Raw genomic sequence first — 16021 nt, 5'->3', positions numbered from 1 at the left:
TGACTTCCTTCCCTCTCAAGGTTCTTCTGACATCGACTTTCTCTGATAAAAATGTGGTGTGGGAAGGAAAGAAGCACACAGTGTAATTATAACCTGGACCAGCTCTCTCCACCTACTTGGGGAAATCCCATCCAGCCTGTGTGCCTCTAGGGACAACTCCATCTATTTTTAATAAACAATAATATCTGCAGCAAAATGGAACTGAAATATTGCCAGTATACTATTTATTACAGAAATAAAAATTCTGAGACACTCAAGAAGGCCTGAGCATCAAAACAATTTTTATTCTATATATTTTCTATATAAATGGTAAGTTAGAGAATTACACTTTGTTTAAAAAATACAGTTTTTCCTCTTTGTTTCTTTGAAAAGGGTGATATTTTACCTGTATAGGACTCTTCATTTTCACATCTCTTTCAATCTTTTTTTTTAACATTTGCAGACTGTACCTTTGGGGCTGCCATAAAAAAGCAGTAAATAAAATGTTACCGCTAGCTTTCCTTGTTTTACAAATGAAATACCTGAAGCCCAGAGAGGCTACCCACCCTTCCTCAAGACCACAAACATAAGGACTCAGCAGCAGAGTCAGGATTAGCATCCAGACTCTCAACTCCGCCCAGCACACGCTGAGCCATGCCTCACTGTCTCCATGGATCAACATCGCAAAGGAGTTTGTAACAATTTAGGCAACAGGGTTTATAGCTTTAGTTCATACAAAACCATAAAGAAAAGGGCTTTTTTTTTTTTCCACTTCATTTCTCTTGACAAATCTAAACACGATGTAAGGATTTACATGACAAACGGAGAGACAGCAAAGAAGAATTTGGTCCGTAGGAAGAATGATTCAGGTTGATGCATTAAGTACTAACCTCTGTGAAATGCAGGTTAAAGGAGTTAAAGAGGTAAAATAAGCCTAACACTTTTTTTTTAATTAGACTGCTGACAGGTGTATACAAATGCTACAAAGAAATAAACAATAAATAATTTAAAAAAAGACATCAGCCCTTTAACAAACGATTATTTTGATATTTTACTTTTGTTAATGCTAGGAGTGCTTTCTCACTGAATTCAGATAATTTTCTAACAGTGAATGATAAGCTAGAGCTAGAAAAGCTAACTCGCAGCATTATCTTGAAATTTCAGAAGAAAAAGTGTTTGATTTGGAACTTCACCTATTTTTTTGAAGCGAACAATGTTGGAATGAGCAAATTTTGAATAGAAAAGTGTATCTGGTTCTTTCCTATTTCAAATGTAAAAGTACAAAGAGAAAACTCCACTTTGCTGCATCTTTGTAGATGATATGGCAGTAAGAGGCAGCATGGGGACTGCAGAGTGTAGAAAGTGAAAACCTAAGTAATGTAAATTTAAGAAGGTATTAACTTTTCCACATGAAAATCAATGATCAAATAAATCCAACATGATTATAGTGAGTAAAGCAAAAATACCAAATATGATGTGATAGTTTTCCGTTTATTGTTTGGTACACATATATTAATAAATTTTTAAACATCAAACAATGTTAACACCAATATCTACTAAAACTAACTAGCATAACTTAGTTAAGATTCCTAAAGCTCAGGCAACTATTAATATCGTAAGAATCGAATTCCCATAAGAACTCTGTAACCAAGCATACCCTCTGTACTGTGGAAGCTGGTCCAAGCACCATCTTTTCCCAAGGATTCCCCATAATTTATAGTATTTCAGAGGAAACTCATGCTCAATCTCGCAATTTCTTACTGGTCTTCCGAGCACGTTTTCATTAATGACGGCACATGCATATACTTGTCACAATTTTGAAAAGAATGGAAGGCCTTCATACATGTCGGATTTCAGTTTTATCCAATCATTAATTTTCTGAAGAGTTGTTTTTTCTTGACTTAATATTTTTGCAGCTTTTTTCATTTTTTCTTCATTTCTTTCTATGTACCTCAACCCTTCCAACTGCAGCTGATCCAGCTTTTCATGTCGACTTTCATCTAGAGGTATGTTTTCACACATTACAGGATTGAATCTAAAGTAGGTGTTAGGAGGTAATAAACCATCAAGCATTACATGGACTTCTGTTAAAACAAAACAAACAAAAAAAAGAGAGGATGAGGTGGATAACAAAATTGAGTTATTCTGCAATGATCTGTTAATTTTACCTTTATTAAAAATTATCTTTCTGGGGGCAAATTATAAAGCCTTGATTATTTTATCCCTTAAACTAATTAAGGAATCCATAATAATGGATACCACTACAAAATACTTCATGTAATTCTGCTATGTTAGTATGACCACGCTTTTGTTCATACTGTTTGCACTGCTGACATGGCTCCCCAACCTTTTCGTGCTTTTAATTTTTGGAGGATCAACTTTATTGAGGTATAATTTACATTTTTTAAAAGTCACTAATTTTAAGTATATACTTTGCCACATACACACCAGTTGCTGTCAAGCTGATTCTGACTTATGGTAACCCCATGTGTGTCACGGTAGAAGTGTGTTCCATAGGGTTTTCAGGGTTCCTGGGTGGTACAAATGGCTAATGTGCTCAGCTTCTAACCAAAAAGTTGGTGCTTTGAATCCACCCAGAGGCACCTTGGAAGAAAGGCCTGGCAACCCACTTCCGAAAAATCAGCCACTGAAAACCCTACGGAGCACAGTTCCACTCTGACGCACGTGGGGTCACCATGAGTCGGAATCAACGTGATGGCAACTAGTTTTCCGCACAGACACACACGTACACATACATATAATTTGAATTTTCAATTGTTCATTGATAGTATGTAAAAAATACAACTGATTTTTGTTTGTTGACTTTGCATTCTTTAACCTTAGCTTTTTCTTAGATTCCTTAGGATTGTCAACATAAAGCAACACTGTTGTCTACAGTTTCACTTCTTCTGTCCTAATCTATATGCCTCTATTTTACTTTATCTTTCTGGACAGAAGGGCCTCCGGTACTATCTCGACTGGAAGTGGCGAGAACAGGTACCTTACTCTGTTCCTGATCTTAAGTGGAAACCATTCAGTTTTTCACCACTATGGATGATGCTAGTTTTAGGCTCATTAGTTTTTGAAGGTGCTCTTTATCATTGTTTTCTTATTGTTAAACCAACCTCTTATTCCTGGATGAATTCTACTTGGTCATGTTGTATTATCCTTTTTGTAGGTTGCCAAATTCAATTTATTAATGTATTTTTAAGAATTTCTACAATGGGAAATAACGGTTGGTAGTCTTCTGATTTTTATAACGTTTTTGTCTGGTTTGAATATCAGGGTAATGCTGGCCTTACAGAATAAGCTAGGACAGTCTCGTCTTTTCTGTTTTCTGGAAGCGTATGTGTAGAACTGGCATTATTTTCCCTTAAGTGTTTGGTAGAATTCACCAGTAAAGCCATCTGGTTCTGGAGTTTTCTTTACATAAAGGTTTTTTAACTACAAATTTAATTCCTTTAACTAGTATAGGGCTATTTAGGTTATTTATTTCTTAGCTTTTTTGAGTGGGTGCTGCCAGTTTATATCTTTTAAGGAATTTATTTCATCTAAGTTGTCCCATTTATTGGCATAAAGTTATTGATAATACTCCCTTTTTATGTCCTCAGGATCTGTAGTAATTGTCCTCTCATTCTTGATACTGGGAATTTCTCTTCTCTCTTTTATTTCCCGAACAGTTTACTATAAGTTTATCAATTATATTGCGTTTAAGGAATCAGCTTTTAGTTTTTTTTTTTAATTTTTCTGTTTTCCATTTCATTGATTTCGGTTATTTTTATTATTTCACCTCTTCTGCTTGTTTGGGTTTAATTTGTTCTTCTTTTTCTAGTTCCTTAGGGTAGGAGCTTAGGTCATTGATTTAAGACATAGATTTTGAATATAAGTATTTAATGCTATAAATTTCTAAGTACTGCTTTTGCTACATACCACAAATTTTGATATCTTGTATTTTCATTTAGTTCCAGATATTTTTAAAATTTCTCTTGTAATTTCTCCTTTTGACTCAAGCGTTATTTAAAATTGTGTTGTTTAATTTTCAAATATTTGAGAATCTCCTAGTTATCTGTTAATGATTTTTAATTTCATTCTGTTGTGCTCAGAGTGCTTAGTTTGCATGATTTTCAATCATTCTGAGTTTACTGATACTTGTTTTATATCACAGAATATGGTCTATCTTGGCAAATGGTCTATGTGTACTTGAAAAGAGTATGTATTCTGCTGCTGTCAGATGGAGTATTCCATAAATGTTAATTTGGCCAGGCTGGCTGATGGTGTTTGTTCAAGTCTTCACATCCTTACAGATTTTCTATTTGTCCTATGAATTACTGAGAAAGGAGTGTTGAAATTTCCTGTTATAATTATGGATTTGCCTATTCCTCATTTTTTCTATAAGTTTTTGCTTTATGTATATTGAAGCTCTATTATTATGTGGATTAGGACTGCTATGTTCTCTGTCATCATGAAATGTCTTTCTTTAATGCTGATAATATTCTTTTCTCTGAATTCTACTTTGTTATTAATATGGCCACTCCACCTTCTTTTTAAATTCATATTTACATTCTTTTATTTTAGTTTCGTACTTTAATAGTTTAAGTAGGTTTCTTATAAACGAGCAATAGTTGGGTCTTGCTTTTATGGCCTGATGAACACTGCTTCCTATTTGGAGTGTGCTCGTTTTTCTCTTATTTCTGCCTTCTTTTGGGTTATTTCTTTATATTCCATTTTATCTCCATTATTGGCTTATTAGTTAGTTATACCTCCCTCTCCCTTTTTATTTAGTGGTTGCTCTATAGAGCTTGTAACATACGTCTTTAACTTATCACAGTCTACCTTCACATACAATATACTTCTATTTCTGCCTTCCTATCCTTTGTGCTATCACTGCCATACATTTCAACATGTATCATAAAACTCATAGTATATTATTATTGCTTTTGTTTTAAAAAGATGTGGTTCCTTTCAACTGCATTTAAAGTAAAGAGGTGACATCTGGACAGAAACCTGAATAAAGTAAGGGAATGAGTCAACCACATCCTAGAAGTGCTTACAGATGAAGGGTATAGCAACTGCAGAGCCCTTGACTGAGGCAGAAGAATGCTTAGCAAGTCTGAGGAACAGCAAGAATTAATTTTTTTAGACACAGTATACCAGGCTTTTAGATTTTGTTCTAAGTGTGATGGCAATCCTGGAGGGCTTCCAGCAAGGGAAAGGCATGATTTAATTTACATTTTAAAAGGATCACTTTGGCCTTTTGCATGGAGACTAGACTATGGGGGGGGGGGGGCAGGAGTGTAAGTAAAGATTTATTTTAGTTCCAGTTTGCTTCCACATTACTAAATAATCTAATTACATAAGCACTCTAATTCTCTGACTGTTACCATGTGTATATCCAAACCAACATGAATCCTTTTGTTGCTTTTCCCTGTTTCTGTCTTGAGTCTCCAAGGCTGTCTGCTATCGTATTTTAGACGCTTCTCCAACTGTAAGTAGTCAAAGGTAGCACTAGTTCCCAGATGGCAACAGTTCTCTATTCCAAGGTCACTTAACCAGAAATGGGTGAGGAGAAAGGGAAACAAGACAAGCTCCCCTGTGCTTTTCCACCATAAAGGTATGACATGTACTCTTTTAAAGTTATGATCAGCATACTCTACCAAAAACTAAATTTTAGAAATTTAAGTGCTTCAGGGTAGTAAACAGACAGACAGACTAACCTTCTGTATCTGTAGCACTGTTGATAACATGAGCCAGTTTGGTTTTCAAGCTTGTATGCATCACAGTGTTTCTCACATCGCTCTCATAACGTCCAGTGCCCAGGGATACAATGCATTGCAATGGGACGTCCGGCCAAAGACATTTACACTCATGCATTGCTAATGCTGAAGGGTTATTCAGGAGCAAACCTCCATCCTGCAAAATATAAGTTAAAAATATACAATACATAACTGTTACAGTGAAATATAAAATATAAAAATTATATTTTAAATAGTTTGAAATTTATTCAAAGTGAAAGTTGAATTATGTAATACGTTGAACAATAGATTAGTTAAAAACAAGAGGTTGCTTTAAAGTGAATTTATTTTATATAGTACAGCCATAATAAAAAGTCACGTGAAACTCACCAGCCTGATAAGCAAATTTCTTATTAAGCTTTTCCTTTTCTACTGTGAAAGCTCTTTGAACTCCTTGGATTGCTCTGCATGTTTTACTCAAAGCTACTGAAATGAAGTGAATGACTTTAAGACACATTATTCTTGTATATGAACAGAGGCAGTTTTAGTTTTCGTTTATGATCTATATGCTTTTTATTTTCATTTCCTACCTTAATGCACTAAGACTTCTAGTACAATGTTGATGCCATGGATTGAATTGTGTCCCCCCCAAAATGTGTAAACTTGGTTAGACCATGATTCCCAGTATTGTATGGTTGTCCTCTGTTTTATGACTATAATTTTGTTAAAGAGGATTAGGTGGGATTGTAACACCCTTACTAAGGTCACATCCCTGATCCAATGTCAAGGAAGGAATTTCCTTGGGGTGTGGCCTGCACCAACCACCTGTTATCTTATAAGAGATAAAAGGAAAGGAAAGTGACCAGAGAGATAAGGTCCTCATACCACTAAGAAAGAAGCACCAGGGACAGAGCATATCCTTTGGACCCAGGATTCCTGCACACAGAAGCTACTAGTCCAGAGGAAGATTGATGAGGACCTCCCTCCACAGCCAACAGAGAGAGAAAGCCTTTCGCTGGAGTTGATGCCCTGAATTTGGACGTGTAGCCTACTAGACTGTGAGAGAATAAATTTCTCTTTGTGAAAGCCATCCACTTGTTGTATTTGTTATAGCAGCACCAGACTAAGATAGTTGAACAGGAGTGATGAAAGTAGATACCCTTGCCTTGTTCCTGATCTTAGAGAATGCATTCAGTCTTTCACCATGGAGTATGTACTTAGCCTTAGGTTTTCTGTAGACGTCCTTCAGTAGGTTGAGGAAGTTCCCTCTATTTCTAGTTTGCTGAGGGTTTTTATCATGAGAGAATATTTTATTTTGTCAAAAGCTTTTTTTCCCCACTTATTGATATAATCATGTACTTTTCTTCTTTACCCTGTTAATATGGTGGATTACATCCATTGATTTTTGAATATTTCATCAGTCTTGCATCCCCAGGGTAAACCTCACTTGATCTTGGGGTATCCATTTTATTCTGAAAAGCTATAAATTGTTAAGTTATTCCTATGAATTTCCTAAGAACTTTTACCTATTAATTCTAGATTTTTGTATTTTGAAGCTATACAGAATTGGTCATCTCTTAATCCTACGTTCTGGCCTGAATTATCTGCAGCTTTCTCAATGAGCCACACTCTCTTGCCTTCATGCCTTTGCACATGTTGTCATCTCAGTCAAAACGTTCTTCCGCCAGTCCCCTCCTCCACTCAACTAACTCCTACTTATTCTTCTAAATGTGGTACAAGAGTCATTTATTTCAGCAAGAATCTAGATGAGATATTGAGTAGAAAACTATTTGTAATAATCCATTTCCACTGGAAGGTAAGACATTGCGGAATTCTGAAAGAGGTGATTTCCAAGGGTATAATGCCACTTTCTCACAATGCTCAGGATAAGAACAGAAACAGGTCTTTCAATTTTCATGCAATAATGCAGTATACAGTTTAAACAAAAGCATCATTATTATAGTAATTTAGAAATTTTGGGCAAATATATATAATAAGTTAAATATTTTTTCTTGTGAAAGAATTTTTTTTCAACATAGTTTTTAATGTACCAATACAGTTAAATTTGACTACCTGGATCCATGAGACAGGAATTGTTTTGCATTGCTGAGGTTTCCACAGAGTCGTGTTCTCTGGCTTAAAGGCCCATTAAACACATCATGCACGATGCTACTAAAACTTTTTTACGGAATGGGAAGGAGGAACACCTCTTATTTTTTCACGACTTTATGTTTTGGTTTTTTTTTTTTTGTGGGGAGGGGAGAAAAAAAAAATCACAGATAATAACTCTTGAGTTTTAGCATTACCAAGACAATTTTCTCAAAAAGATGTATCTCAAATAATACTCTGGTTTGATCAGTGAGATCACATTAGACTGGATAGAAATGCTCCCAAATACTAACCACACTCCCCAGGGAAACTTAATTGGCTCTTTAGTTATGGAACAGCCAGTCTCAGGCTAATGGTCCTTCAGTGTGGCATATGTTATTCATCACCAATGTGTAGCTGTGTGATACCCCTGGGATAACAGGGACGTACAGGGCTGTTTGGACTCTCAGAAAAGCTGTTTGGTCACATCTTTTCATTCCCTGCTTTATTCTCCATTTTAGTGTGGACTGTTTGCTGACACTTCCAATCCAATCTCTTCTTTCTCCTGAGTTGCTAGTCTCCACCATTCTCTAACTACATCTCTTTGAAAGAATGTGTCTTGTGTTTCCACACTTGTGACTTTCATAAGAAAAGGCTGTTCTTTTAAAGACATCTCCTGTCCACAGGGGCATATTTATTCATAAGTCCATCAAGTTTCAAGTCTTGGACTCTTTTCATAATTGTTCCTTTGTGGCTGAGACGTGCCTAAATTGAGATTATCTCTGAAATGTAAAGACTACAGACAGACTGCAGTGAATGGCCCAGGTCTGGAAAGGGAGGAAAAACTCACCTCCTTTACCACCTAACTAACAGTAGCTGTCCTAGGAACAGTGAAGCCTCTCTCCCCTGTCTGGGCTCTGGAAGAGGGTAATTTGTACCAGGAGCAGAAAGAAAAAATGGCAGCATACATGGCAAGCATTATGCCTATCTTTGTCATGGATTCAACAGATTTAATTTCCAGCATACATCTTGAAGTAATGTAGTTAAATGCTTAGGATTCCTAAAGTCAAAGGAGCACGGCAGAAGATATACACCAAAAACCAGAATCCTAAAATAACCATATCGAAGTGCAAGTTAAGACTGTGAGAAATAGGCCTTCTCTGATAGGTGGCTTCAGTTCATTCATTAAAAGCTTAATGGCCGTCTGCTCTATGCCAGGCCAAAAACCTGAGAGCTACTCGAAAGTAAGTTTTTCTACTTTATGATTTGCTAGGACATGTAATACATCTAGTAAATACTGTAGTAATATTCTTCTCTTTAGAGTCAAAGGCAAATGAAATCTCCTCATCCACCTACTCATACCTCTTAATTATAGCACTACTTTCAATAACTGCTCAAATAGAATATTAATCTATAATTTATACTCTACCTGATTCCAAAAAGGATATGAAGTGACTTACATTAAAACATATGTCAGACATGACAGGTAATATTTTAAAAATGAGACTGGGGATAATTGAATATAATTATTCAAAGAACGTAGGATGAAAGGGTTGTAATAAGTATTATATTTTAGTTTTAAGCTTTGTGGCAACTTTTAAAGGCTTGGTTGGGAAGATACGGGAACACTGCTTGAATGTTTTCTTTCTTTAAGCAATCAAGATTACTTCAGAATATCCTTATCAATATTTGTTTGCCTTCTGAGAGGAAAAAATCCATTTCTTCCTCAAGTTGTAGAAGGAGAGAATATAAAATAAGGAAAAATAGGGTTTGCTTAGACTCAGGATCCATTTGAATAGTCTTATTAAATGTCAATCATTTTAAAATGATTTTTAAAAGTGTCAGTCATTAAAAATCAATCAAGTCATTGATTTACATAAAAGTATATTCTCTGTGTATTTATGTTTAACATAAAATTTATTTAAAGTTATTTTAATCTCTGGGTCAAACTATGTTGAACACTTATGGTGATCAATCTAACAATGGTTAACCATAATAATAAATACCACTAGTTTACGCAGAACAGAAAAAGAACCACTGAATTACTATGGTTCGCTACGTATATCCTACAGGACTGAATTAAACTTTAAAACTACTTTCTCTTAAATAAGAAATATCTAAAGAGCAAATGAAGTAACTTCTTCTAAGGTTTGGGAACACAGGGTCCTGAAATATAGTTACTCATTATTTTTGACTTTCAGTTAATATTTGGCCAAAGTGCAATTTGGTAGCATGACAACTGTATTAAAGTTACAAATCTTAGCTATTATATTTTGAATCCATGTCTCTATGTCACGGCGAAAATCCTCCATCGTAGGGGAGAACAGTTGTTAAAAACAGCAAGACACATATTAAGATAAAATTTTTTTTTTGCCCAGTAAGTCCTGAACTCAATGTCAGGAAAAGGCTCTACAGCCAGCACTCTCTGCCCTGCTGGGGTGAAAGAAAGAAGGGAAAGTGCTGTATTACATAATTCAACATTGACTGAGCGAAGAAATGGTTAGAATTGACTCCAAAGACAAAAGGAATCCTATTTTAATCTCTTAACTACAAAAACTATGACATTACTTTTAGAAAGATAAAAAGAAAATGAAATTTTCTTTTTATCTTTCTAAAAGTATATTACTACAGTATTTACTAGATGTATTACATGTCCTAGCTCATCATAACATTTAAAAATATAAGAAACTCTAAAAAAAGAGAAAAATTGATTAAAATGTTTTAGTTACTCCTTTAGAAAGTTTTAAAGTTCACATAGTTGGTATGTAGTTTATATAGAAGATCTAGGTATGAGCTTCTGAATGACACCCGAAAATCCATGTCAACATTATTATTTCTTCAACATGTATCTGAATATCAAAGAAATAAAGAGATCACACATACTTCAGTAACTAGAGAGGAAGTTAAGGTTACCAACTCCATCAAATGAGATTGGTTTTAAGTGGGAGAGCATATAAATACTCATATAAAAATATACATTTTGCAAGTATCACCTCAAAAGCCTTACTGACTTTATTTTATCATCTAGTGTAAGTTACCAGTTAAAATTTCCATAAATAGTGGGAAAAATCTAAGAGACAAAAAATTTAAGATAAGCAAATGAGCCTACATACTAGCAAAAAAAAAGATTATCAGAAATAACATTCAACTTTATAGATCATTTACCCATAAATTACAAAGCACTGTAGTTACAGGTAGCATCCTGTCAGGTAATAGCTATGACCCTAGTCTAGTTACTTAACCTTTCCTAAGACTCCAATTTCTCATTGTTAAAATGGAAATAACCCTACCTGCCTCAATAAATAAAACAAAAACAGAAAACCAAACCCATTGCCGTTGAGTTGATTCCAACTCATAGGGACCATATAGGAAAGAGTAGAACCACCCTATAGGGTTTCCAAGGAGCAGCTGATGGATTCAAATTGCTGACCTTTTGGATAGCAACCATATCTCTTAATCACTGTGCCACTGGGGCTCCACCTCAATAAATAGTGATTATATGAGATAATGCATGTAAAGAACTAAGTAAGCATCTGGTACATAGCTAACTTAATGAGTGTTTTTTTTATTATTATTACTATCTGATTATACCTTTTCTTCAAAATATGCCCATCAAAAGTGGTGAAAAGGCTGGGTTCTGTGTTGTCAGGGACTACGTTTCATTTAAAAATTTTATCACATTTGGAAAGCCAATCGCACATACTACCACATTTTTCTACAAATAAAATTATCCTAATTGGCTACGAATCACAAAATATAAAATACAAGAAAATAAAAAATAAAAATTTCCTAAAATATATTCTCAGTCCAGAAGGCTTATTAAGAAAAACGAAAATATCTTGTACTGCGTATCATTTGCCATATGAAGACATGAAGAAGTCAGTCTCAGGTCACCTTGATTGATCCCTTTGAAGTTCAGTGACATTTAATAACTTTTGACTCTTTATTCACGTAAAATTTAGAAAGATAAAAAGCCATACGGAGAACTTACATGATGAAGATCATTTCCCAGCGCATACTCTGCGAAGTAGCCTGGAGCAGCAGATGAAGCTCTAATGGCCTGCCACAGTTTATACTGACAGCCTCCCAAGTAGTGAGAGTTGATTCCAGGAAAATGACCATAGTTTCTGAACACAAAAGCTTTTGGCATTACCCCTTTGTTTACTATAGTACTTACAGCAGCTACCTAGTGAATTAAAAAGTGAATAGGGCCCATTTATTAAAAGCAGCAATATATGGGATCTATAAAACTTAAATACTATTTAACAGTGAGAATGAACAATCTACAACCCCACCCAACCATACAGATGTATAACACCAATACAATGTTGAGCAAAGGAAACCTGGCCTTTTTCAACGGGTGTTTCTTTATGAGAAAATAGATACAAAGACTGAGACAATACTGAGAAATGTACTATAAGAGAATAATAATAAAAAAGATATTTTTGACTATATGATTTAATAAACTGTTTAAATAGACATTCAAGAGGGCATAAATTCCCAGGTTTTTATGTAATAATTAATACATCAGTATAGCAATGAATGAATAAAAGCAACTTATGTACTATTTGCATAATATCATTTACAAATTAGTCTTTGTGTTCTTTGAAAGCACCATGACTCAAAAACTGAAACACTAATACTATACAAAGTCTCAGGGCTTTCTGACTGTAGTTTTTAAAACTTAGTAGCTGGATAATTTTATTTAAGAAATTATACTGCTGATCCATCCTTGATCTCAGATTCTATTGATATCAGCTGAGTTTATGTAAAATGTGCTATATATGCCAACAATTCACAATATAAACTCAAAAGGCTGAAAGGTGTGTGATGCGGTCAAAGCTGTTGGTGTGCTATGCCAAGTCCTGCCAGGGGCCTGTCTGCTTTGCTGTTTTATAAACCAAAGGCCATATATCAAATTCCTGTGAGTGATCCAAGTGTGTCTTCAGGCCATTATGGCTAAGAGCTGGCCATACACTAAAACCCAGAGTATCTTTCTATCAATTGGTGTATAGATAAGACTGGATTAAGAAATATGCAGAGGGCTGTTACACTTACCGTAAATTACATTTTGAGGTGGCAAAAGATCCCCACACCCACTCTCCTGTTATTCATAGTTGGCCACTCCCTCATTTATTAAAAATAAACAAACAAGACATCCTGGAGATACAGAGGAACAAGCAAGGGGTGTATTATGCCTCCTAGCATTCTCTCCAAAAGAGCTGCTTGCGTCTCATCATCATGGCCGACAAGGCCCTGCATAGTCTGATCTGCCTACCTCTTCAGTTTCATCTCACATGCTGCCCTTGGATCCTTAGGTTCTAGTCTTGGTGGCCTTCCTTCAGTTCCTAGGATTATCCATGATTCCTCCTGGACAGAATGTTCCCTTTGCTAGGAACTCATTAGCCTTCACATTAAGATCTCAATCTCACTTCCTTAGGGTAGCCTTCTTTCATGTCCCTTTAAGCATATGCTTTCAGAGAACTGAATGAACAAAAACATGAACATGCAGGCATGTAAGAGCATCAGAGGAAGCTGCCTTTGTTTGGTTTTTCATGCTGATACCTTGTCATAAGAAAATAAACACAAGCTGTGTGGGATTACTAGGGACATAAATTCTATTCCTTAATCAAAGGACCAGTGAGGAAGACAGGAATAAATTCTGCTGCAGTGGTTAAGAGCTATGGTTGCTAACCAAAAGGTCTGCAGTTTGAATCCACCAGTAACTCCTTGGAAACCCTCTGGGGCAGTTCTACTCTGATCTATAGGGTCCATATGTGTCGGAATTGACTCAACGGCAATGGTTTTTTTTTAAAGTTTAGTTCAGCTGAGTAGCCCTACATAATTGCCAAAAAAACATTTGAAAGTAGGCTAAAGACTGTTTACATTTTCCAGTTCAAATGTAAAATGGGGGGGGGGGTGTTCCTCTAGTACCCAACTGTATGACGACAAGGGCTAAGAACAATCCACAAACTGTTTTTGGATGCTAGGCCTAGATACCTCTTCTTAGGTTTCAGCCCAGTGAAAAATATTTCATGGGCTCCCAGCAAGGGTGGGTTTGTACAATAGCAGCACAGGCAGGCTCTGTGCTCCCTTCCAGGCCACAAGCCTAATAATTTTTACCAGCTTCCCCTACACCCTGCCAGGGTGCTTCAGGAGGAGAAGAATGTCATGCTAACTTCTTATTACACCAAACAAATATTCTTAGAAAACTCCTGCTTCATGAGCTTAGTAAAATAACACATGATGACAAGACTATTAAACAAGAGGCACTTAAATGGAAAGAATGGGCTAAGGTGAGAAGAAAATAGAATTAAGAGACTAAGAAGAAACCAGGAAAGCAGAAGCCAAAATAACATCTGCCCTGGAAATGGTAAACAGAAAACCTGTTACAATGAAAAATGGATCACAGGTGCTAATGAAAATCTTACTCTTAAATTCTTCCAAAATAAAGAGGAAAATGAGATATACATGGAAAACTATAAAGAAAACAGATATGAAAGTACTGAGAGCAAAGATACAACAACCTATAAACAACAAATATTATTAACGAAAACAGAACTAAGCATTACTCAGATCATTAGGTTTCAAATAAAATTAATAAAAGAGGGGGCACACCGAGACATATCCTAGTGACTTTAAAAAAAAAAAAAATTTTAAAGACAAAGAAAAAACCCTACATACTTGTAAGCAAGAAAAAATGTTACATTAAAAAAAAAGGTCAAATTGGCCTCAAACATCAAGTCGGAAGGTAGAGTCAACTGAAAAATGTCTCCAACATCAAATAAAAAATATTCGAAGGAATCATTTTCATCATTTGTTGGTCTGCTTGTTGCCTGACTCCCTCCCACCAAAACGTAGCTCCTTGAGAGCAGAGATCTTGTTTGCCTATTCATCATGGAAGCCCTACTGCCTAAAATAACAAAAAAAGAGAGCCCAAACCCAACCCAGTGCCGTTGAGTCGATTCCGACTCATAGCGACCCTATAGGACAGAGTAGAACTCAATAAATATTTATTGAATGAATGAACACTGTGAGATTTTTACTTTACTTTTATCTCAGTATTCCAAATGTGTCTCAAAAAAAAGTTACAGGTCATCTTATTATTTTAACATAAATACACATACAACTGAGCCATAATTGATTGATTGAAACGTGCATGCTATGCAGGAACATTAAATTTAAATATTAATTCTATGTTACATAATTCTGTGTTACGTAGTATCTCCTGAAATTTAAGTATGCAACACTAAGCCAAACAATATGTAACCAAAATATAAATGTACGTATGTTGGCTTGGAACAATAGTTTTAAGATAAAAATGAATATTAATATTAAGCTACCTATTAAAGATTTATGTAGTCAGAATTTCTTAAAGATTTTTATGGTTAATGACTGACAGCAACATCCCCAGAGAACTACATCTAAAAGTGCTCTTGGTGGCCAACTACTCTAATACTTTAAAATATATGTTTTTATATGTATATGCATATAAAAACCAAACCTGTTGCTATTGAGTCAATTCCAACTCTTAATGACCCTATAGGACAGAGAACTGCCCCATACGGTTTCCAAGGAGCGCCTCGTGGATTCAAACTGGTTAGCAGCCGTATCTCTTAACCACTATTCCACCAGGGTTTCCATATATATGTGTATACACACACACACAATTTCTATTTATTGGTATATACATAAGGCTGGATTAAGAAATATACAAGGGGCTGTTCTACTTACATATGTGTGTGTGAGTGTACACATTTTTTTAAATAGTCACAAAATTCTATTATTAAAAAAATCTTAAAAATTAAGTTGCTCTAACTAGGGTCACATAACAATGTGTGTATAAGTTTTCGCATGAGAAACTGACTTGAATTGTAAACTTTCACTTAAAGCACGATAAAAAAAAAAAATTAGGTTGCTCTGGTTAGCACGAGCTGGGGAGCCTGAAGACACATCTGTTTGCTACTTCATCTTTCCATCCTTCTGAGGAGTCTCAGATCTCCTCTGGGCTCAAACTCTTTGGTGCACTAAGGAAAACATGCAACTGAAGTTATACTGTTAGGAGGGAGCCATAGGAACAGAACTTGGACATTCACAATTCTAGCTCAGGATTCTTTCTAGGGTTTTTCCAAGTAATTCACAGAATAATTAAAATTTTTATAAGCAGGAATCAATTTGTACATAATGTGTATCTAAGAGGCACATAGAATTTCTCTTTTAAA

At 35.3% G+C, this 16021-nt stretch overlaps 1 protein-coding gene across 3 annotated transcripts in view; it reads right to left on the bottom strand.

The window, feature by feature from the left end:
• Nucleotides 1-290: 290 nt before the first annotated feature.
• PNPLA8 (patatin like phospholipase domain containing 8) overlaps nucleotides 291-16021 on the bottom strand; it is a 40580-nt gene continuing 24849 nt past the window's right edge. For 2 of the 3 annotated variants that reach the window (XM_049893393.1, XM_049893395.1), the window contains 3 exons: nucleotides 11791-11985; nucleotides 5694-5889; nucleotides 292-2063 (listed from right to left, as the gene is read on the bottom strand). In XM_049893393.1, the coding sequence (XP_049749350.1) occupies nucleotides 1789-2063; nucleotides 5694-5889; nucleotides 11791-11985 (666 nt within the window). In that variant the 3' untranslated portion in view covers nucleotides 292-1788. Of the gene's footprint in view, nucleotides 2064-5693; nucleotides 5890-11790; nucleotides 11986-16021 lie in introns of all 3 variants that reach the window. The other variant, XM_049893394.1, reaches the window with a different exon arrangement.

The sequence above is a fragment of the Elephas maximus genome, chromosome 8 (genome assembly GCF_024166365.1).
Source record: "Elephas maximus indicus isolate mEleMax1 chromosome 8, mEleMax1 primary haplotype, whole genome shotgun sequence".
Taxonomy (NCBI): Eukaryota; Metazoa; Chordata; class Mammalia; order Proboscidea; family Elephantidae; genus Elephas; species Elephas maximus.
This window is presented reverse-complemented; position numbering and strand designations above follow the sequence as displayed.